At 40.2% G+C, this 22,768-nt stretch overlaps 1 protein-coding gene across 1 annotated transcript; it reads left to right on the forward strand.

Moving 5' to 3' along the window:
- Window positions 1-10,734: 10,734 nt before the first annotated feature.
- Window positions 10,735-11,670, forward strand: Or2y16 (olfactory receptor family 2 subfamily Y member 16). Its single transcript, NM_001001090.1, has one exon. It carries the CDS (start codon window positions 10,735-10,737, stop codon window positions 11,668-11,670), a length of 936 nt encoding a protein of 311 aa, NP_001001090.1.
- The last annotated feature ends 11,098 nt before the right edge of the window (window positions 11,671-22,768 follow it).

Raw genomic sequence — 22,768 nt, forward strand, 5'->3', positions numbered from 1 at the left:
TGGGTCACAGGAATTTGTGACAGCTAAATTTGTAACCACAGGAGCTGGATGGCTGGGAATGTGAGCAGAATCTGCAGCAAGATAACTGTGAGATGGGTGGTCATTGCAAGGGGCTAGTCATGGATGCAGTGACACTCCCGAGGCCCAGAAAATAGTCAGCATTAGCGTGGGATGGTACTTTATTAATATTTCATGCAACAGATGATGTCCAACATGGGAGGTAAGAATCCACTAGAAATTTAAGATTCTTAGCCTATAGTTAGAAATTTAGTTAGAAACTCAGGTGACAACACATGCTGAGGAGGATATGGAGAAAGAGGAACACTCCTCCATTGTTGGTGGGATTGCAAGCTGATACAACCACTCTGGAAATAAGTTTGGAGGTTTCTCAGAAAATTGGACATAGTACTACCTGAGGACCCAGCTATACCACTCCTGGGCATATACCCAAATAATGCTCCAACATACAACAAAGACATATGCTCCACTATGTTCATGGCAGTCTTATTTATAATAGCCAGAAGCTGGATAGAACCCAGATGCCCTTCAACAGAGGAATGGATTCAGAAAATGGGGTATATTTACACAATGGAGTACTACTCAGCTATCAAAAACAATGGCTTCCTGAAATTCATAGGCAAATGGAATGAACTAGAAAATATCATCCTGAGTGAGACAACCCAATCACAAAAAAAACACATGTGGTATGCACTCACTGATAAGTGGATATTAGCCCCAAAGCTCGAATTACTCAAAATACAATTCACAGACTACATGAAGCTCAAGAAGGACAACTGAAGTGTGGATGCTTCAGTCCTTCTTAAAAGGGGGAACAAAAATATTCATAGGAAGAGATATGGAGACAAAGTTCAAGCAGAGACTGAAGGAATGGCCATTGAGAGCCTGCCCCACCTGGGGATCCAACCCATATATATATACAGCCACCAAAACTGGACAATATTGATGAAGCCAAGAAGTGCGTGCTGACAGGAGCCTGATATAGCTGTCTCCTGAGATGCTCAGCCAGAGCATGACAGATACAGAGCCAATTAATAGCAGCAAACCATTGAACTGAGTGTGGGGTCCCCATTGGAGGAGTTAGAGAAAGGACTGAAGGAGCTGAAGGGGCTTGCAAAAACATAAGAACAGCAATAACAACCAATTAGAGCTCCTAGGTACTAAACCACTACCCAAAGATTACACATGGACAAACCCATGGCTGCAGCTGCATATGTAGCAGAGGCTGACCAATGGGAGGAGAAGCCCTTGGTCCTGCCAAGGCTGGAGCCCCCAGTATAGGGGAATGTCAGGAGGTGGAAAAGAGGGATGGTTGGGGAGTAGAAGAAGGTGGAGGGGGAATCAGATAGGGGCTTCCGGGAAAGGGAATAACATTTGAAATGTAAATTTAAAAATCCAATCAATCAATCAATCAATAATAAAAAAGAAATTTAGTTAGAAATTTGGAGGTTTGATTACCTGAACAGAAACAAATCACATGTTGGCTCAAGCAAGGGAACCTTGAAACAAAGAAAGAGGATTCTGAGGTCCCCTGCTGTGAAGAGACAAGATGGCTGCTCTGAATCAGAGAGCCGGAGATTGGAAGCTGCCTACTTCTTGGGGCAGATATAGAACTGTGAATTTATAAAATTGGGATTATTTGCTTTTAGGATAGATTTATATACAGATTTTGTCCAAATCATGTGGTAACTTTCCCCTGTGGTTTGAAACTAGAATAGGGAAAATTTACTGACTCCTGAGTATAGAGCAGTGATAATTGACTGCTATGAACAGGTATTGATGGATGTCTGTGGCTCCAGGTAGACATAGTTTGTTATTGTAGTTGTCATTGTGAAGCCTTAAACATGAATGATGGATTAGGATTAGAGGTATGACTAAGTGCTATCTGTCTGTCTGTCGTCTATCTATCTATCTATCTATCTATCTATCTATCTATCTATCTATCTATCTATCTATCTGTCATCTAACTTCCATCACCTATCTATCATTTACAGGCTATCTATCATCCGTATCTCATTCATAGATAAAGAAAAATAAACTAAAACAAGCTGCAGATGAGGACTTACACTGTATATACTTCTAGGCTTACAAAAATAGAACCTACTTATAATAAGAGGTCTTAAATGTTTTGACATCCCTTCTAGCCTACCAGAGGTAGTGGAACTTTAAAAAGCTTAATACTGTGAAAGAAGCCGTTTAGAAATAGTTCTTTTTGGGGCTGGGGATTTAGCTCAGTGGTAGAGCGCTTGCCTAGGAAGCGCAAGGCCCTGGGTTCGGTCCCCAGCTCCGAAAAAAAGAACCAAAAAAAAAAAAAAAAAAGAAATAGTTCTTTTTGAGCAAATTCAATCTGCCATGTCAGGATATCAGTAGTTCAGTTCCCATGAAACAGCAGTGGCAGCTCGATCCGCTGGCAAACACGATTCATGAATCAGCAACGGCAGTTTGAGAGGCTCTGCTTGTGGCTCTGAGTCTATGGAAGCAGCAAGAAGCTGCCAGAGCGCCACTAAAGGTAACAAATGATGACCAGCAAAGAATGGTATAGCAAACCAATACCATACAAGTCATAGTCATCGTGTCATTGTTGTCATGGTCATTGTCAGCAAAGCTCAACTGTGGCCAGCAAAGAATAGTAAGGCATACCAATACCACACGGCATCCACTATCTGTTGGGCTACATCTATACGCTTTCCAAATGTCACATGTCCTCTCAACAATATGCTTTAGCAAAACATCACATACCCTTTTTCCAGGTTGCTTCTGGAAAAACACCACATCTGCTCTCAGCAAAACATCCTCCCACATTTCTGCTTTAGCAAAAACATCCTCTCATAAGACAGTTTCCAGAAAAAAATCACATGACACAACTGAGTCTCCAAAGAAACCAAAAATTTCAACTTCATGCATTACCTGTAGTGGCAGCACATGTTTTTAATTCCAACACCATGTGCACAACCAATGTCCTAACTCTTCCAAAAAAGAATAAGTACCTTATTATGATGGGGAAAAATGTGAGTAGGTAATTAAAGAAAATGAAATGGAAAATAAACCGTGGAAAAAGGTATTCCCATATCCATATAATCAATGAAATGCAAATTAGCACGACACTGAGTTTCATGCCATCTCACTAGAAAACACTTAAGGGTATATTTTTTTATGGTTCTGAACATTGCATTTTTATGTTAGATTCACTAATGCTGTGATATAATCTGACTCCATAAAGTGTTTTTAAGATAAGTAGATATATTCAAGCAATTTAGGGTTTGTTTTATATTCAAGTAATTTAGAGTCTATTTTAAAAAATCATCTAAGATCTCATAATATCCTCTCAATATTTTGTTAACATTTCATCCTTTTTCTATGTACCTTTACAGACCAGTAGATATGTCTATTTTTATTAACGTTTACTTCTTGCCAATCACTGTATATGTTATTTTTTCAATTTTGGTTTTGGGTAATATTAATTTTACATGCTAATTTGATTCAATATGATAGTTCAACATGTGGATCAAATGAACTTATAAAATCCTGCCTCTATCAACATTCCCCTCCATTCTTAGCCAACTCTAGTAATCACTAATTTCCTTTCAGGCTAATGTTTTTTAACATCTACATATGAGAAAATGTCGCTTGTCTTTCTATGTCTGGTTTACCTAACATTACCATCTAATTCATCAATTTTGGTCAAATGACAAGATTTCATCCTTTTTTTATAACTGAGTAACATTAAATTATGCATATATGGGACACTTTCTTATTTATCATTCATTGGCATGCAGAGTGATTCTACATCATGACTAGTGTGAATAATGTCACAGCAAAACACAGTAAGCACGTATCTCTTTGGAATGCTGATTCAGCTCCTTGAGATATACACCCAGAAATGGGACACCTAGATTGTGTATTAAATCAGTTATAACTCCAGTCTTTAGAAGACTATGCACATCATTCTGTGTAATGTCTGAACCAAATTGCATTCCTACCAACTGTCAGATCTCCTCCTTCTGTCTCCTCATCAGTATTTGCTGTTTTGCTTGTTTTGGTAATGGCCATTGTGGTGTTAATTCAAATTTTCCTGGTACATAACAAAACCAAACCTTTTGAAACATGTATTTTCACCCAGTTCAAAATATTTTAATAACTTCACAAAAGAAAGTCTGAAGTAAAAGATGTTCAACTTAGTGAACAGACTAAAAAACATTGAATGGTAGATTTTAATTTTTCATTGTACACGACATCACTAAATGGTCATGTTATCAAGCTACCTTATCTTTAAATGTTTTTTATTTGACCAGCTCAGATATCTTTCAATTCCAGATCTAGGGCTTTGAATTGGCACACTCCAACATCTACCCCATTGATGAACTGCTGGAGTGCATGAAGGAGCGAATCCTACAGATCCAAAACTACAGATCTCCATGACACCTGGCAACAACAGGGTATCTAAGAAGAATCCCAGTGAAGTTCCAATATTTATAGAGTAGCAGAAATGAAAGGCCTCCTAGTAGACCAAGAAGTCATTGCAATGAACATTTGTAAGCAAAGAAGTATGAATAAAAGGGTATACTGTGGAACATACTAAAGTTTCCACAATGAACTTTTTCCTCTGCTGTGTGGAGGTTACAAGGGTGAAGGGCAGGTATGAGAGGAGTGGAAGATGAGTGGGATTGTGGGCATGATGGGAAATTCACAAAGAACCAATAAATAGTTTAAAATATTTCCTATATTATGTGCAATAGCATTAAATATATAATACATAATTTTAGAATGCATTGACAAATTTTTTTCTTTAGCTTTGTTGTGGATAAAATTAATATTCATATGTCAAACATAGCATAATATAAAACATAAAAGTTTTTATCATGGAAATAAATATTTAGCTGAATTGATGTTTCATGTAACTAGAATACATGAGCACTATTTGAAGAGTCCAGAGATTTAAGTGATTTAAGCCTATGTTTGCTCCTGAGTGAGTCTTGGAATGGATTCTGATGGGTCAAAATAGGACTGTTGTGGAAGTAGGGAAGCTTGAGTCAGAGTCAGGTGAGGTATGCTGAGGATGTTGAATATAACCATGTTTGGGGAACAAAGGGAATTGAGAACTTCAAGGTAGATCATAGACTGCCCATTAGTAGAGTATAATTGCCACAACGGGGCCCACAGGTCTCCAAGGCCACACCTTGAAAATTATTCTTTCTGTGCTGCTGCTATGGAGCCTTGGCAATGTCCCCAGAGCATTTGTGGTGCACTAAAAATAGTGTCATGGGGTGATTTGTCATGGGGTAATACATCAGATCCTTTCAATTCTCAGTTAACCAACCAAGGGCAGCTTGGAGTGCACTGCAAAGATGCCATGGGCTTCAGCAACTTTTCTTGTGCAGAACTGTGTGAAATGATGATCTCTAGGACAGGAGCTTTTATCTAAGACCTCTACTTCAAGAAAGAATTCAGGACCACAGAAGGACATATACACCTTGCACATCCCTCTATAAAAATGGTCTCAAGTGGGTCTCAAATCTCTATTGAAGCCAATAGAATTCAGGCTCATAAATGGTGGTTTCTGCTCCTAGTAATTAGGTAAGTACTGACCAGATGATTTACTCTAACTTCACAGATAAAATCATGATATAAATCCCCATTACATAAGCAAGGCTGACCTCTACTCTAATGGCTAGCTGGCTTGGAGACATTGAAGTTATGATTTATTTCTAATACTCTTTCCTTCTATAGCACCTGTCTACTTACTTCGCTAGACACAGCATGACAAAATATTCCAAGTTGCATGCATTTATATCCAAATGCACAGTTAAAAGAGTAAGTATTTTTCTAATGTGAAGAAGAAATGTCCATTTAAAATAATTTCAAAATATTTTCTAAAACTCAAATCTGAAAAATTCAAAGCTCTAATATGCAAAGGAACTTGTACGTATCAGAACCAGGGGATAAGAATATGGATGTGGTCAGTTGACAACACATCAAGGAAGATTTGTTGTAAGAACAGCCAGAGGGAAGGAATGTAATCTAAATGAAATAATGCTATGTATGACTTATACAAGTTAAAACAATTTATTCATTTAGTCTTGGAATGTCTAATACTGTACCTGAATTCAAACCTCGGTTACCTGGTATGATGCTAAAACACTGGTTCTCAACCTTGGAGTCAAATGACCCTTTCACAGAGGTCACTTAAGGCCATTGGAAAACACAGATACTATATTATGATTCATAACAGTAGCAAAATTACAGTTATGAAGTAGCAACAAAAATAAATTTATGGTTTGGGGGTCACCACAACATGAGGAACAGTATTAAAGAGTCACAGCATAAGGAAGGTTGAGAACCACTGCTGTAGTTGTGCTAACTGTTCAAGAGTCTTGAAGATCACTTCAAAAACCTGTGTTATAGAATGGGCTGCTGTGTGGTTTCTGGTGTGAATGAAATATGGGCCAGATCAAAGAATGATGGTCTGCAAGGAAACCTACGATGGTGATGGAGAATTGGTAGAGGGAAGTTTTGGTGGTAAGGTTTAATAGTGAGTCAGCCTCCCAAAAACTAATGAGAAAACTACACATACAGGCACAAAAGGAAGATGTAAATTCAATTCAAACTATACAATGTATACTGTTACTACTGAGGATGATTAAAGAATAATTTTTGGAGTTTTTTATTAGATATCAAGTAACATTTTTATTTAAATGTGATTCTAATAACTGTACATTAAGTCAGTGGGCAAATGAAGTGGTATTATGTGGCTTTGGGAAATAATTAAACATGGTTTCTCATCGGTGAATTCATCATTTATAGAGATCATGAGTAGACACACACATGTGCACACATACACAAGGAAGTCACTGACACTTGTATTACAGAAAATCAAGTATGCAACCATCAAAATGTCTTGTATTTGAGGGGACAATAAAGAAGAGTGATGACGTTTTCCAAGATGATTTTATATTGTTTGAAAAACAAACATTGTGGATGGGTGGAATGCTTCCATTACAGCCAAACATTTGGTTAATGCAAAAATGTGTTTTGACCTATACTGAGAGATCAGCTTATGGTCTCTGAGTGAGAAGACAGATACGAAGGTAGAAGATAGTTGCCAGTTAGAGATAGAAAACTTCATTTTCAAGTTTACTCCTGGCTGACCCACAGTCTCTTCTCCCGTGCACTTCAGAAGTTTGTCTGAGTTCTGGCTTTTTGCAAAAATGAAAGCAAATTGGGGGGCTGGGGATTTAGCTCAGTGGTAGAGCGCTTACCTAGGAAGCGCAAGGCCCTGGGTTCGGTCCCCAGCTCCGAAAAAAAGAACCAAAAAAAAAAAAAAAAAAGAAAGCAAATTGGACATATTTGCCATGTGGTAGATCTTTAGGCATGAGCGAAAGTTATCATGGTTGTCTTACGATGTCTTTTTCTAATTTAGAAAAGTTAATTAAATAATATCAGCTAATATCAGCTTCTCAAGCAGTGTGCTTGCCCGATTGTCACTTGGACTGACCTTTAATCCTTTAAGTGTGAAGTTGTAAAAGGATAATTCCTAGAGTGTATGTAGCACTTACAGTGAAAAACTACATTGTAAGGACTAAGTTGTTTGCATTTATCATAATTTCATTTGTTCATGGAGATAAAGGATCATAAGAAAGTAAAGGTTTTCACATTGTACTCTGTACGGAGAAATGTTGAACTTGGAAATCTCTGAATTTTATGATCATTCTGCTCAATATATGGAGGACTGTCAACTGAAGGTCTGTATCCTTCACATACATTGGCTTCCCATGGGAAGGCTTAGTGCTGCCCAATGTCTTGGCCAGTGTGGCCATGACAAAGCCCAACTGGCATAGGAGATGGAGACTGGGTATAATGAGCCAGAGTCCAATCTTTGACCTCACGTATAAATGAGCTTTCACAAGTATTCTTGACACATGAAAAAGCCCTCCACGAAGATTTGTTTTCACATTTTCCAGACGTGGGCATAATGAGGGAGAGCACATCACCAAAGTTAAAAAAAGAGTAGAGAAAATCTCTGTGAGATATTGAGATGTATTAGAGATTTTCTCCTGAGTGACAGACATGTGGGCAGTCTAGGAGAGATGGATTTTAGGCTATGTGAACACTAAGACTCACTAGTTTTAGGAGGACCAGCATGAGTATTGTGGTTTTGTAGCTTAGCCCATTCTTTACAGGATCCTGCAGTCTTTACTACACAATCCCCAAAGAATGATTTACAAGGTGGCACATAAGTGTTATTGTCTTGATTAGATAGGAGAAAGTAGGTATTATGGAAGAGCATTCAAAGAGAGTTTACCTTAAGGTAACATGGTACTCTTTTATACAACAGATTATAGATTGTAAAAAGATCAGATTCCAAGGAAGTAGGGATACCTCCATATCCCTGTGCCCAGATGAGACCAAAGCTGCCACTGGGCTTGTGCTTTTCAGTAAGATGTAGCTAGCAGAGCTGAATGAGGTGTGTTCCTAGAGCTGCAGGAACCTCTTGGACATGTTGTGTGTCAATCATTATTTTAGAGCCTAACACTGTAAAGAAGAATGATCAATAAGAATTTATCAATCTTATTTTAGTAATAAGGATGAAATAGAGTTAATTTTTGTCAGAACTGTATGCCTGAAACAAAGATGTAATGAATTCGTGACATTAGTAAGGAAACTGTTGGCTTGATAAATCAAGTTGTTGAATACATGATGAAAATAGAGGTTGAAAATGGGGAGATAAATATACAAACAAGTGTGGATGAGGAGATGACCATGAGGCTACATGAAGAAAGTTCTTTTTTGGAGATTCTATATAGGAAGGCTTCCACCAGATGATGTAGGATTCTGGGAAGAATTATCCTTTGGATTTCCCCTAAAATCTACGTGGTCACAGATCTGTGTCATCATTTGTATCTAGTCTCATATAGTACTGGCAAATTCTATCACTCAAATTAGCACTATTGGCTTAAGCTAGTTTGGTCACTATACTCCTGTGTTGTCATTCTTTTCTCCTTAAAAAATAAAGGCCTGGGGCTGGGGATTTAGCTCAGTGGTAGAGCACTAGACCTAGGAAGCGCAAGGCCCTGGGTTCGGTCCCCAGCTCCGAAAAAAAGAACCAAAAAAAAAAAATAAATAAAGGCCTAATGGGGCTAGTGATATGACTTTGTGTCTCAAAAAGTAAGTAGAGAGTGACTGACATCTGGCCTACACACATGTGCGCGCGCGCGCACACACACACACACACACACACACACACACACACACGTGATGGCACTTGTACACACATGCACATAAACTCCCACAAGAGGCATGTTAAGTTTTCAGTTCTGTTCTCTCATATTCTATATCTGTATAGGCTGTTTTGAAGACAAGTTTAACTTTATTTGTTTCTTGTTCTCTTGGGTATTAGAGTGACCACTTACATTCACGACTCCTTGTTTCATTATATTGAAATCATTTTTGGAAATGACCCCAACATTTTTATATAACCATTAATTAAACTGTTTCTGAAACATTGCCAACATTTCAAGCATTGTTTGGAGACCACATTAATAAAAGCATAAAGCAGGAATATTGACAGTCTTTGTACTAGTAGGTGATAGATAACACATATGAGATAATACCTTCCTGTTGCTCAGAAACTAAGTTTAGGTTATTTCCTGCCCACTAAGCATGTTGCTTGGGCATGGAAAACATTCACTCATCTATTCGTTTGTGTGTGATGAGACCTTTCTTTGCCATACACTGCATTTGACATGGTATAAAATGCTAAATAAGTAGCCCTTTCATCAACCTCAAAGAAGAGCATTGCAGGAACTGGAGATGTCGCTCGGTGATTAAGTGAACTCAATGATCTATCAAAGGACCTGAATACAGTTTCCAGCCCCCATGTTTAGGGGACTCACAATTTCCTGTTGGTCCAGGTCCAGGGGGATCCAAGACACTCCTCTGGGCTTCTTGGGTAACTACACTTATGTGCACATGCCTCACATACACAGGATTATAAAATCAGTGGAAAAAACATAGCATGTTCTGCCATGCTTATTTGACACAGAACATAAGTAATAATCATTTTCTTTTCAGTCCTTTGTGGCAGACAGCAGCTGTGTGAGTGCGGAGCCCAGAACGGGTGTAATGACAGTGTTGTCTACGCAGGAGGAAGCAGATGGATGCCAAAGGGCAAATTTGCCATCTCAACCTGGTTATTCTTGAGCCTTCATCTACTGAAATACCCTGTCACATAGACCAAGATGATGAACAAAATGAGCCACAGGTGGCACACATTAGATTTTATTAATTGATAGTATTTTTTTCAGAGCTCACACTCAGGGAGTTGCATATGCTGGACAAGCGCTTAACCTATGAGCTGCATCTGCAACCCCACACTAAGTTTTAAAAGCAGATTCCCATTACTGCATTTGGATCTGTGTCTTGGTGTTGTGATTGTAGCGATATATCATCTCTCCTTCCGGACATGGAAACATTGAATCCACAGTTGAGTGATCTCAATAAAAGCATGGCACAAATCATCAGAACTAGAACTCAAGCAAAGAGGGCATCATGGATGTCTTGTATCTAAAGATGAGAAGGTACAAATAGCTGGATAAGTGGAACTAAAGAGAAAAATGGAAAATGCAATCTATGAACTTGTAGTGTTTAGGACATAATTTGGAAACCCACACTGCTTGTTGGAAGCATTGCATTGTTTATGCTTTGCACTGGTCAAAGGCGATGGGAACCTTCAATTCCAGTTCATATGGGGCTTTCTTTTTGGTGGGATTCTCAGACTGGCCTGACCTGGAACTTGTCTTTTTTATTGTCATTTCAATTTTCTACTCCCTCACTCTCGTCGGCAACTCTTCCATCATTGCTCTCTCTCAACTGGACCTTCGACTGCAAACACCAATGTACTTCTTCCTCTCACACCTCTCCTTCCTGGACCTCTGCTATACCACCAGCACCGTGCCCCAGCTTCTCATAAATCTTCATGGTCTAGACAGGACCATCAGTTATGGAAGGTGTGTGGCTCAGCTCCTTATTTTTCTTGCCTTGGCATCTACAGAGTGTGTGTTACTGGGGGTCATGGCCTTTGACCGCTATGCTGCTGTGTGTCACCCACTGCACTACACGACCATTATGCACCCTCAGCGGTGTCACGCACTGGCCATCTCTTCCTGGGTAGGGGGCCTTGTGAATTCTCTGATTCAGACAGGACTCATGATGGTGATGCCTCTCTGTGGCCATCGACTGAATCACTTCTTCTGTGAAATGCCCATATTCCTAAAGTTGGCTTGTGAGGAAACAAAAAGGACAGAGGCCAAGATGTTTGTGGCTCGAACAATAGTTTTAGTTTGCCCTGCAGCACTTATCCTGGGTTCCTATGCTTGCATTACCAGGGCAGTACTAAAGGTCAAGTCAGCAGCTGGACGCAGAAAAGCTTTCGGGACTTGTGGATCCCACATTCTGGTGGTCTCTCTGTTCTATGGTTCAGCCATTTACACATACCTTCAACCCACTCACACCTATTCTGAAAGTGAGGGGAAGTTTGTTGCAGTTTTTTATACTATAGTCACCCCCATGCTCAACCCTCTGATCTATACCTTGAGGAACAAGGATGTGAAGGGGGCTCTGTGGAAGGTACTAGGGAGAGGCACAGACTCTGAGTAAGATGAAGAGAAGAGGCCAGGACATTTTTTTTCCGTTATACCTTTCATATTCTTGTTTAGGACCATTGGTCACTAACAAAAAAACCTTCGGTAGACCTGAGAGTCTTCCAACTGGGGAGGTGGGACGATTTGAAGATCTTTCTATATCAGTGCCAGAGAAAGAAAGTTGGCTTATATCACAACATTCTAAAGAAGGCTTGGGAAGGTGGTGTGTTCTAGCTCCAAGCAGAGACTGGTGAATATCTCAGAGTGAGAAAAGACTCATAAATGTGCTAGCATCTTTTCCAAAAAGTCTCTGATTTCCTTTAGGGTACCTCAGAAGAGGAGGCACTGAGTCTTAGTACAAAGTACATTGAGTTCACTGCTATGTGTTTTAGTGGGAAATGTGGCATCCATTTTCATACTCAGAATCTAAAGAATTGGCTCTTACTTTGGCCTTCCCTAGCTACTCATTTCTTGAGCATAAATAATTTCTTATTATATATTTGTGACTTTACTAGGTGTGATAAAAGCATGTCAAGAAAGTAACACAAATTCTACCCAAAACAATGAAAATGTATCACTAAGTCAAGGCAGTTGGTGACAAATAAAAGAAATTTGAATTCATGATTATAATCTTAGTAACATTTGATCAGTGCCTTTGTATGGCAGTTGCTTTTTTATTGTTGTGACCAAATTACTGGACAACTTAAATAGAGATTTACTTTGCTTGTGGCTTCAGGAGGTTCAGTCTATCATGATGGGGGAAGTCATGAAAGAGCAAAGCAGTTTCACATCATGATTGGCCAGGAAGTAGAGAAGGGTAAAATGAAGGTACTCGGCTGGCTTCCTCCTCCTTTTTCCCTTTTATTTTCTCCAATCCTCTAACCAAAGATCGTGCCACAGGCACTCACCTCAGGCAATCCTTTCTAGAACTGTATTCACAGACACTTTCAAAGACACAACTCAAATTTGATTCCTCAGTGATTCTAAATCCAGGCAAGTTGTCAAAGAAGAACAATCATTTGAAATCAACCAGTCAAGCTGAAACCCAAATATATCACTTTGAAGTTATAGCATTCCACTTATGATTCCATCAAAAATCTCACATCCATTTTATCATGAAAAATTCATTCACCCTGTCTCCAGGAGTCCCATTAGTCTTAACAACTAGAGAACTGTTTAAAAGGTCAAGTTCAAATTCTCCTGTCAGACTCAATGCAAAGTCCTGGCTATGAGCCATTGTAAAGATTAAAAAAGAATTTATAACCCTGCAGTGGTGACACATGCCTTTAATCCTGGCACTCAGGAGGCAGAAGCAAAGCAGATCTCTGTGAGTTTGAGACCAGCCTGGTATACAGAGCGAGTTCTAGGACATTCAAAAGCTACACAGAGGAATCTTGTCTCATAAGTGAAAGTAAAAGCAGAAACAACGAAGAGTAAAGAATAGACACCCGCGGATCCCGGCCCGCAGCAGCTCTCTGCTCCCAGACCCTGTGGGAAAGAGACCTCACCTCCTGGTCAGGTGGGCACTCCTAAGGCTGCAGAGCAGAAGAGACCACCAACACTGCCCACCCCTGCCCACATCCCTGGCCCAAGAGGAAACTGTATAAGGCCTCTGGGCTCCCGTGGGGGAGGGCCCAGGAGCGGCAGGACACCTGCCTGAGACACCGCCGGAACCTGAAAGAAACAGACCAGATAAACAGTTCTCTGCCCCCAAATCCCGTGGGAGGGAGAGCTAAACCCTCAGAGAGGCAGACACGCCTGGGAAACCAGAAGAGACTGCACTCTACATACACATCTCGGACGCCAGAGGAAAACACCAAAGGCCATCTGGACCCCTGGTGCACTGAAGCTCCCGGAAGGGGCGGCGCAGGTATTCCTGGTTGCTGCCGCCACAGAGAGCCCGTGGGCAGCACCCCGCGAGCGAACTTGAGCCTCGGGACCACAGGTAAGACCAACCTTTCTGCTGCAAGAAAGCTGCCTGGTGAACTCAAGACACAGGCCCACAGAAACAGCTGAAGACCTGTAGAGAGGAAAAACTACACGCCCGAAAGCAGAACACTCTGTCCCCATAACTGACTGAAAGAGAGGAAAACAGGTCTACAGCACTCCTGACACACAGGCTTATAGGACAGTGTAGCCACTGTCAGAAATAGCAGAACAAAGTAACACTAGAGATAATCTGATGGCGAGAGGCAAGCGCAGGAACCCAAGCAACAGAAACCAAGACTACATGGCATCATCGGAGCCCAATTCTCCCACCAAAACAAACATGGAATATCCAAACACACCAGAAAAGCAAGATCTAGTTTCAAAATCATATTTGATCATGATGCTGGAGGACTTCAAGAAAGACGTGAAGAACTCCCTTAGGGAAACACAGGAAAACATTAATAAACAAGTAGAAGCCTACAGAGAGGAATCGCAAAAATCCCTGAAAGAATCGCAAAAATCCCTGAAAGAATTCCAGGAAAACACAATCAAACAGTTGAAGGAACTAAAAATGGAAATAGAAGCAATCAAGAAAGAACACATGGAAACAACCCTGGATATAGAAAACCAAAAGAAGAGACAAGGAGCTGTAGATACAAGCCTCACCAACAGAATACAAGAGATGGAGACCGCAGGGAAACAAATAACCCTATTAAAAAATGGGGTTCAGAGCTAAACAAAGAATTCACAGCTGAGGAATGCCGAATGGCTGAGAAACACCTAAAGAAATGTTCAACATCTTTAGTCATAAGGGAAATGCAAATCAAAACAACCCTGAGATTTCACCTCACACCAGTGAGAATGGCTAAGATCAAAAACTCAGGGGACAACAGATGCTGGCGAGGATGTGGAGGAAGAGGAACACTCCTCCATTGTTGGTGGGATTGCAGACCGGTAAAACCATTCTGGAAATCAGTCTGGAGAATCCTCAGAAAATTGGACATTGAACTGCCTGAGGATCCAGCTATACCTCTCTTGGGCATATACCCAAAAGATGCCCCAACATATAAAAAAGACATGTGCTCCACTATGTTCATCGCAGCCTTATTTATAATAGCCAGAAAACGGAAAGAACCCAGATGCCCTTCAACAGAGGAATGGATACAGAAAATGTGGTACATCTACACAATGAAATATTACTCAGCTATCAAAAACAACGACTTTATGAAATTCGTAGGCAAATGGTTGGAACTGGAAAACATCATCCTGAGTGAGCTAACCCAATCACAGAAAGACATACATGGTATGCACTCATTGATAAGTGGCTATTAGCCCAATGCTTGAATTACCCTAGATGCCTAGAGCAAATGAAACTCAAGACTGATGATCAAAATGTGAATGCTTCACTCCTTCTTTAAAAGGGGAACAAGAATACCCTTGGCAGGGAAGAGAGAGGCAAAGAATAAAACAGAGATGAAGGAACACCCATTCAGAGCCTGCCCCACATGTGGCCCATACATATATAGCCACCCAATTAGACAAGATGGATGAAGCAAAGAAGTGCAGACCGACAGGAGCCGGATGTAGATCGCTCCTGAGAGACACAGCCAGAATACAGCAAATACAGAGGCGAATGCCAGCAGCAAACCACTGAACTGAGAATAGGACCCCCGTTGAAGGAATCAGAGAAAGAACTGGAAGAGCCTGAAGGGGCTCGAGACTCCATATGTACAACAATGCCAAGCAGCCAGAGCTTCCAGGGACTAAGCCCCTACCCAAAGACTATACATGGACTGACCCTGGACTCTGACCTCATAGGTAGCAATGAATATCCTAGTAAGAGCACCAGTGGAAGGGGAAGCCCTGGGTCCTGCTAAGACTGAACCCCCAGTGAACTAGACTGTTGGGGGGAGGGCGGCAGTGGGGGGAGGGTTGGGAGGGGAACACCCATAAGGAAGGGGAGGGGGGAGGGGGATGTTTGCCCGGATACCGGGAAAGGGAATAACACTCGAAATGTATTCAAAATGTATATAAGAAATACTCAAGTTAATAAAAAAAAGAGTAAAAAAAAAAGAATACAAGAGATGGAAGAGAGAATCTCAGGAGCAGAAGATTCCATAGAAATCATTGACTCAACTGTCAAAGATAATGTAAAGCGGAAAAAGCTACTGGTCCAAAACATACAGGAAATCCAGGACTCAATGAGAAGATCAAACCTAAGGATAATAGGTATAGAAGAGAGTGAAGACTCCCAGCTCAAAGGACCAGTAAATATCTTCAACAAAATCATAGAAGAAAACTTCCCTAACCTAAAAAAAGAGATACCCATAGACATACAAGAAGCCTACAGAACTCCAAATAGATTGGACCAGAAAAGAAACACCTCCCGTCACATAATTGTCAAAACACCAAACGCACAAAATAAAGAAAGAATATTAAAAGCAGTAAGGGAAAAAGGACAAGTAACATATAAAGGGAGACCTATCAGAATCACACCAGACTTCTCGCCAGAAACTATGAAGGCCAGAAGATCCTGGACTGATGTCATACAGACCCTAAGAGAACACAAATGCCAGCCCAGGTTACTGTATCCAGCAAAACTCTCAATTAACATAGATGGAGAAACCAAGATATTCCATGACAAAACCAAATTTACACAATATCTTTCTACAAATCCAGCACTACAAAGGATAATAAATGGTAAAGCCCAACATAAGGAGGCAAGCTATACCCTAGAAGAAGCAAGAAACTAATCGTCTTGGCAACAAAACAAAGAGAATGAAAGCACACAAACATAACCTCACATCCAAATATGAATATAAAGGGAAACAATAATCACTATTCCTTAATATCTCTCAATATCAATGGCCTCAACTCCCCAATAAAAAAGCATAGATTAACAAACTAGATACGCAACGAGGACCCTGCATTCTGCTGCCTACAGGAAACACACCTCAGAGAGAAAGACAAACACTACCTCAGAGTGAAAGGCTGGAAAACAACTTTCCAAGCAAATGGTCAGAAGAAGCAAGCTGGAGTAGCCATTCTAATATCAAATAAAATCAATTTCCAACTAAAAGTCATCAAAAAAGATAAGGAAGGACACTTCATATTCATCAAAGGAAAAATCCACCAAGATGAACTCTCAATCCTAAATATCTATGCCCCAAATACAAGGGCACCTACATACGTAAAAGAAACCTTACTAAAACTCAAAACACACATTGCACCTCACACAATAATAGTGGGAGATTTCAACACCCCACTCTCATCAATGGACAGATCATGGAAACAGAAATTAAACAGTGATGTCGACAGACTAAGAGAAGTCATGAGCCAAATGGACTTAACGGATATTTATAGAACATTCTATCCTAAAGCAAAAGGATATACCCTCTTCTCAGCTCCTCATGGTACTTTCTCCAAAATTGACCATATAATTGGTCAAAAAACGGGCCTCAACAGGTACAGAAAGATAGAAATAATCCCATGCGTGCTATCGGACCACCACGGCCTTAAACTGGTCTTCAATAACAGTAAGGGAAGAATGCCCACATATACGTGGAAATTGAACAATGCTCTACTCAATGATAACCTAGTCAAGGAAGAAATAAAGAAAGAAATTAAAAACTTTTTAGAATTTAATGAAAATGAAGATACAACATACCCAAACTTATGGGACACAATGAAAGCTGTGCTAAGAGGAAAACTCATAGCGCTGAGTGCCTGCAGAAAGAAACAGGAAAGAGCATATGTCAGCAGCTTGACAGCACACCTAAAAGCTCTAGAACAAAAAGAAGCAAATACACCCAGGAGGAGTAGAAGGCAGGAAATAATCAAACTCAGAGCTGAAATCAACCAAGTAGAAACAAAAAGGACCATAGAAAGAATCCACAGAACCAAAAGTTGGTTCTTTGAGAAAATCAACAAGATAGATAAACCCTTAGCCAGACTAACGAGAGGACACAGAGAGTGCGTCCAAATTAACAAAATCAGAAATGAAAAGGGAGACATAACTACAGATTCAGAGGAAATTCAAAAAATCATCAGATCTTACTATAAAAACCTATATTCAACAAAATTTGAAAATCTTCAGGAAATGGACAATTTCCTAGACAGATACCAGGTATCGAAGTTAAATCAGGAACAGATAAACCAGTTAAACAACCCCATAACTCCTAAGGAAATAGAAGCAGTCATTAAAGGTCTCCCAACCAAAAAGAGCCCAGGTCCAGACGGGTTTAGTGCAGAATTCTATCAAACCTTCATAGAAGACCTCATACCAATATTATCCAAACTATTCCACAAAATTGAAACAGATGGAGCCCTACCGAATTCCTTCTACGAAGCCACAATTACTCTTATACCTAAACCACACAAAGACACAACAAAGAAAGAGAACTTCAGACCAATTTCCCTTATGAATATCGACGCAAAAATACTCAATAAAATTCTGGCAAACCGAATTCAAGAGCACATCAAAACAATCATCCACCATGATCAAGTAGGCTTCATCCCAGGCATGCAGGGATGGTTTAATATACGGAAAACCATCAACGTGATCCATTATATAAACAAACTGAAAGAACAGAACCACATGATCATTTCATTAGATGCTGAGAAGGCATTTGACAAAATTCAACACCCCTTCACTATAAAAGTCCTGGAAAGAATAGGAATTCAAGGCCCATACCTAAACATAGTAAAAGCCATATACAGCAAAACAGTTGCTAACATTAAACTAAATGGAGAGAAACTTGAAGCAATCCCACTAAAATCAGGGACTAGACAAGGCTGCCCACTCTCTCCCTACTTATTCAATATAGTTCTTGAAGTTCTAGCCAGAGCAATCAGACAACAAAAGGAGATCAAAGGGATACAGATCGGAAAAGAAGAGGTCAAAATATCACTATTTGCAGATGACATGATAGTATATTTAAGTGATCCCAAAAGTTCCACCAGAGAACTACTAAAGCTGATAAACAACTTCAGCAAAGTGGCTGGGTATAAAATTAACTCAAATAAATCAGTTGCCTTCCTCTATACAAAAGAGAAACAAGCCGAGAAAGAAATTAGGGAAACGACACCCTTCATAATAGACCCAAATAATATAAAGTACCTCGGTGTGACTTTAACCAAGCAAGTAAAAGATCTGTACAATAAGAACTTCAAGACACTGAGGAAAGAAATTGAAGAAGACCTCAGAAGATGGAAAGATCTCCCATGCTCATGGATTGGCAGGATTAATATAGTAAAAATGGCCATTTTACCAAAAGCAATCTACAGATTCAATGCAATCCCCATCAAAATACCAATCCAATTCTTCAAAGAGTTAGACAGAACAATTTGCAAATTCATCTGGAATAACAAAAAACCCAGGATAGCTAAAGCTATCCTCAACAATAAAAGGACTTCAGAGGGAATCACTATCCCTGAACTCAAGCAGTATTACAGAGCAATAGTGATAAAAACTGCATGGTATTGGTACAGAGACAGACAGATAGACCAATGGAATAGAATTGAAGACCCAGAAATGAACCCACACACCTATGGTCACTTGATTTTTGACAAAGGAGCCAAAACCATCCAATGGAAAAAAGATAGCATTTTCAGCAAATGGTGCTGGTTCAACTGGAGGGCAACATGTAGAAGAATGCAGATCGATCCATGCTTATCACCCTGTACAAAGCTTAAGTCCAAGTGGATCAAGGACCTCCACATCAAACCAGACACACTCAAACTAATAGAAGAAAAACTAGGGAAGCATCTGGAACACATGGGCACTGGAAAAAATTTCCTGAACAAAACACCAATGGCTTATGCTCTAAGATCAAGAATCGACAAATGGGATCTCATAAAACTTCAAAGCTTCTGTAAGGCAAAGGACACTGTGGTTAGGACAAAACGGCAACCAACAGATTGGGAAAAGATCTTTACCAATCCTACAACAGATAGAGGCCTTATATCCAAAATATACAAAGAACTCAAGAAGTTAGACCGCAGGGAAACAAATAACCCTATTAAAAAATGGGGTTCAGAGCTAAACAAAGAATTCACAGCTGAGGAATGCCGAATGGCTGAGAAACACCTAAAGAAATGTTCAACATCTTTAGTCATAAGGGAAATGCAAATCAAAACAACCCTGAGATTTCACCTCACACCAGTGCGATTGGCTAAGATCAAAAACTCAGGTGACAGCAGATGCTGGCGAGGATGTGGAGAAAGAGGAACACTCCTCCATTGTTGGTGGGATTGCAGACTGGTAAAACCATTCTGGAAATCAGTCTGGAGGTTCTTCAGAAAATTGGACATTGAACTGCCTGAGGATCCAGCTATACCTCTCTTGGGCATATACCCAAAAGATGCCTCAACATATAAAAGAGACACGTGCTCCACTATGTTCATCGCAGCCTTATTTATAATAGCCAGAAAATGGAAAGAACCCAGATGCCCTTCAACAGAGGAATGGATACAGAAAATGTGGTACATCTACACAATGGAATATTACTCAGCTATCAAAAACAACGAGTTTATGAAATTCGTAGGCAAATGGTTGGAACTGGAAAACATCATCCTCAGTGAGCTAACCCAATCACAGAAAGACATACATGGTATGCACTCATTGATAAGTGGCTATTAGCCCAAATGCTTGAATTACCCTAGATCCCTAGAACAAATGAAACTCAAGACGGATGATCAAAATGTGAATGCTTCACTCCTTCTTTAAATGAGGAAAAAGAATACCCTTGGCAGGGAAGGGAGAGGCAAAGATTAAAACAGAGACTGAAGGAACACCCATTCAGAGCCTGCCCCACATGTGGCCCATACATATACAGCCACCCAATTAGACAAGATGGATGAAGCAAAGAAGTGCAGACCGACAGGAGCCGGATGTAGATCGCTCCTGAGAGACACAGCCAGAATACAGCAAATACAGAGGCGAATGCCAGCAGCAAACCACTGAACTGAGAATAGGTCCCCTATTGAAGGAATCAGAGAAAGAACTGGAAGAGCTTGAAGGGGCTCGAGACCCCAAAAGTACAACAATGCCAAGCAACCAGAGCTTCCAGGGACTAAGCCACTACCTAAAGACTATACATGGACTGACCCTGGACTCTGACCCCATAGGTAGCAATGAATATCCTAGTAAGAGCACCAGTGGAAAAGGGAAGCCCTGGGTCCTGCTAAGACTGAACCCCCAGTGAACTAGTCTATGGGGGGAGGGCGGCAATGGGGGAAGGGTTGGGAGGGGAACACCCATAAGGAAGGGGAGGGGGGAGGGGGATGTTTGCCCGGAAACCGGGGAAGGGAATAACACTCGAAATGTATATAAGAAATACTCAAGTTAATAAAAAAATAAAATAAAATAAAAAGCAAACTAAGCAAACCATGGAAAACAAGCCAGTAAATAGCATCCCTCCATGGCCTCTGCTTCTTCCTGCCTCTAGGTTCCTGCTTTGAATTCCTGTACTGTCTTCCCCTAATATTAGACTATAACCTGGGAATTGTAAAATGAGATAAACTTTTCTTAAGTTGCTTTTGATTGTGGTGCTTTATCACAACAATAAAAAGGACAATAGTGGTACACTGTGTGTGAGAGATAAAAGAGGTCATGTTATGGGAATACTAACTAGAGCACCTTCACTTGGGCATCATTTAGGAATATAGAGCATTGAAGTCTGAAATTTAGAACTCAGAGAGCCCATCGCTTGGTTGTAATTGCCACCCTGGGGCTCAGACATCTCCAAGGCCATCCTTGCTAAACAATTTTTCTTTGCTGCTACTAAGGAGTCTCTGACAATTTCCCCAGGGCATGTGTGATGCACTAAGCTAAGAGGAGGTTTGGTAATATGCCAGCTCCATCCATGTCTCACTGGTAAGGGGCAAACTGGGAAGATGCAGCCACCCCTTAAGTTAGGAACACCAATAAGAAAAGTCCCCCTGGAGAGAGAATCATGGATATTCATAAAAATAAGTAAGTTCTTCAGACAAGAGCTCCCATCCAAGGCCGGGACCCTACTGTGTAAATCAACTCTACCCAGAACATCTCTAGCTGTAGATGGGTCACAAACATCACCTTTGATATCAAGAAATTTGATGATGGTAGTGCACTAGTTTCCTTTGTGGAGGTCTGAGTGAGTATTGACTATATGGGTACACCAGTTTACAATTTAAACAGAATCAAGAAATATTACATTAAGTAACTAAAACAGAATTTCCCTTTGCTCCTTGCCTGGTTTCGGGGGTAAAGAAATGTTAAATTAAAACAAGACCATTTTTATCACTAGTCAGCTTTCTCTAAAATCTATTCTTCTATCCGCTCATTTCACTATACACAACATGTAGAAAATATTCTCCAAGTCAGAAGATAGAGAGCAGGGGTGTGTCAACATTATTGAAGTGAAATCAAGGAGGACTAGCTAGAAGATTAGATTAAAACTAGGAGTTTATTTTAGATGGAGTTGACATTTTGTATCAGGAGTCACTGTTAATTCATTAAACCATTAATTCAATGTAGGCATTGCCTATTAGACTGACTGGATTCAAACCTTGGTTATCTGGTATTATACTAGAAAATTTGTAGTGACACTTGAGGTCTTTGAGATACTAAAGATCATCATAAAAACTTGTGGAATTGGAAGAGATATGGGATAATTTTTAGTGAGAAAGGAATATGGTCCAGATCAGGAAATAACAGTTTATAGAAGAATTGATGGTAACAGGGGTTAGTAGGACACTCGGGTGGCTAGAAAGGTTTGAACGTAAGTTAACCTTTCAAACAGTAACAAGAGAGTCCCACATGTAGGCATAAGAGTTGGAAGGGAAATCAGATTAAAAGAGTACACGGTTGAACAATAGAGATATGGGAAGAAATGTGTAGCATGCCCTTTGCTGAGGTAGATTGAATGTCACTACTCAAATGTTATTGTACTGTAATCTGAAAATGTCATGGGATTAGTTGACAGCAAGCTGGCCATGGTACAAGCCTATCATCCCAGAACTTGGGAGGGAAGGACAGGAGGATGTGAGGTCATGGCCTTCCTAGACTATACAATGAGTTCTTGGCTTTTAAAATATAGGCAGGCTCACATGAAGGCTACAACATGAACACTCTTCCTGATTGCTGATGTAAGCATTATTTACAGAGCTCATGCACTGGCTCACAGGTATGAGAACATGCTCAG

Source organism: Rattus norvegicus, chromosome 10, assembly GCF_036323735.1.
Source record: "Rattus norvegicus strain BN/NHsdMcwi chromosome 10, GRCr8, whole genome shotgun sequence".
NCBI classification, from domain to species: domain Eukaryota; kingdom Metazoa; phylum Chordata; class Mammalia; order Rodentia; family Muridae; genus Rattus; species Rattus norvegicus.

Excerpts from the sequence above, each read along its gene's own strand:
- Or2y16 (NM_001001090.1), top strand. The coding sequence starts at position 10,735 with ATGGGAACCTTCAATTCCAGTTCATATGGGGCTTTCTTTTTGGTGGGA.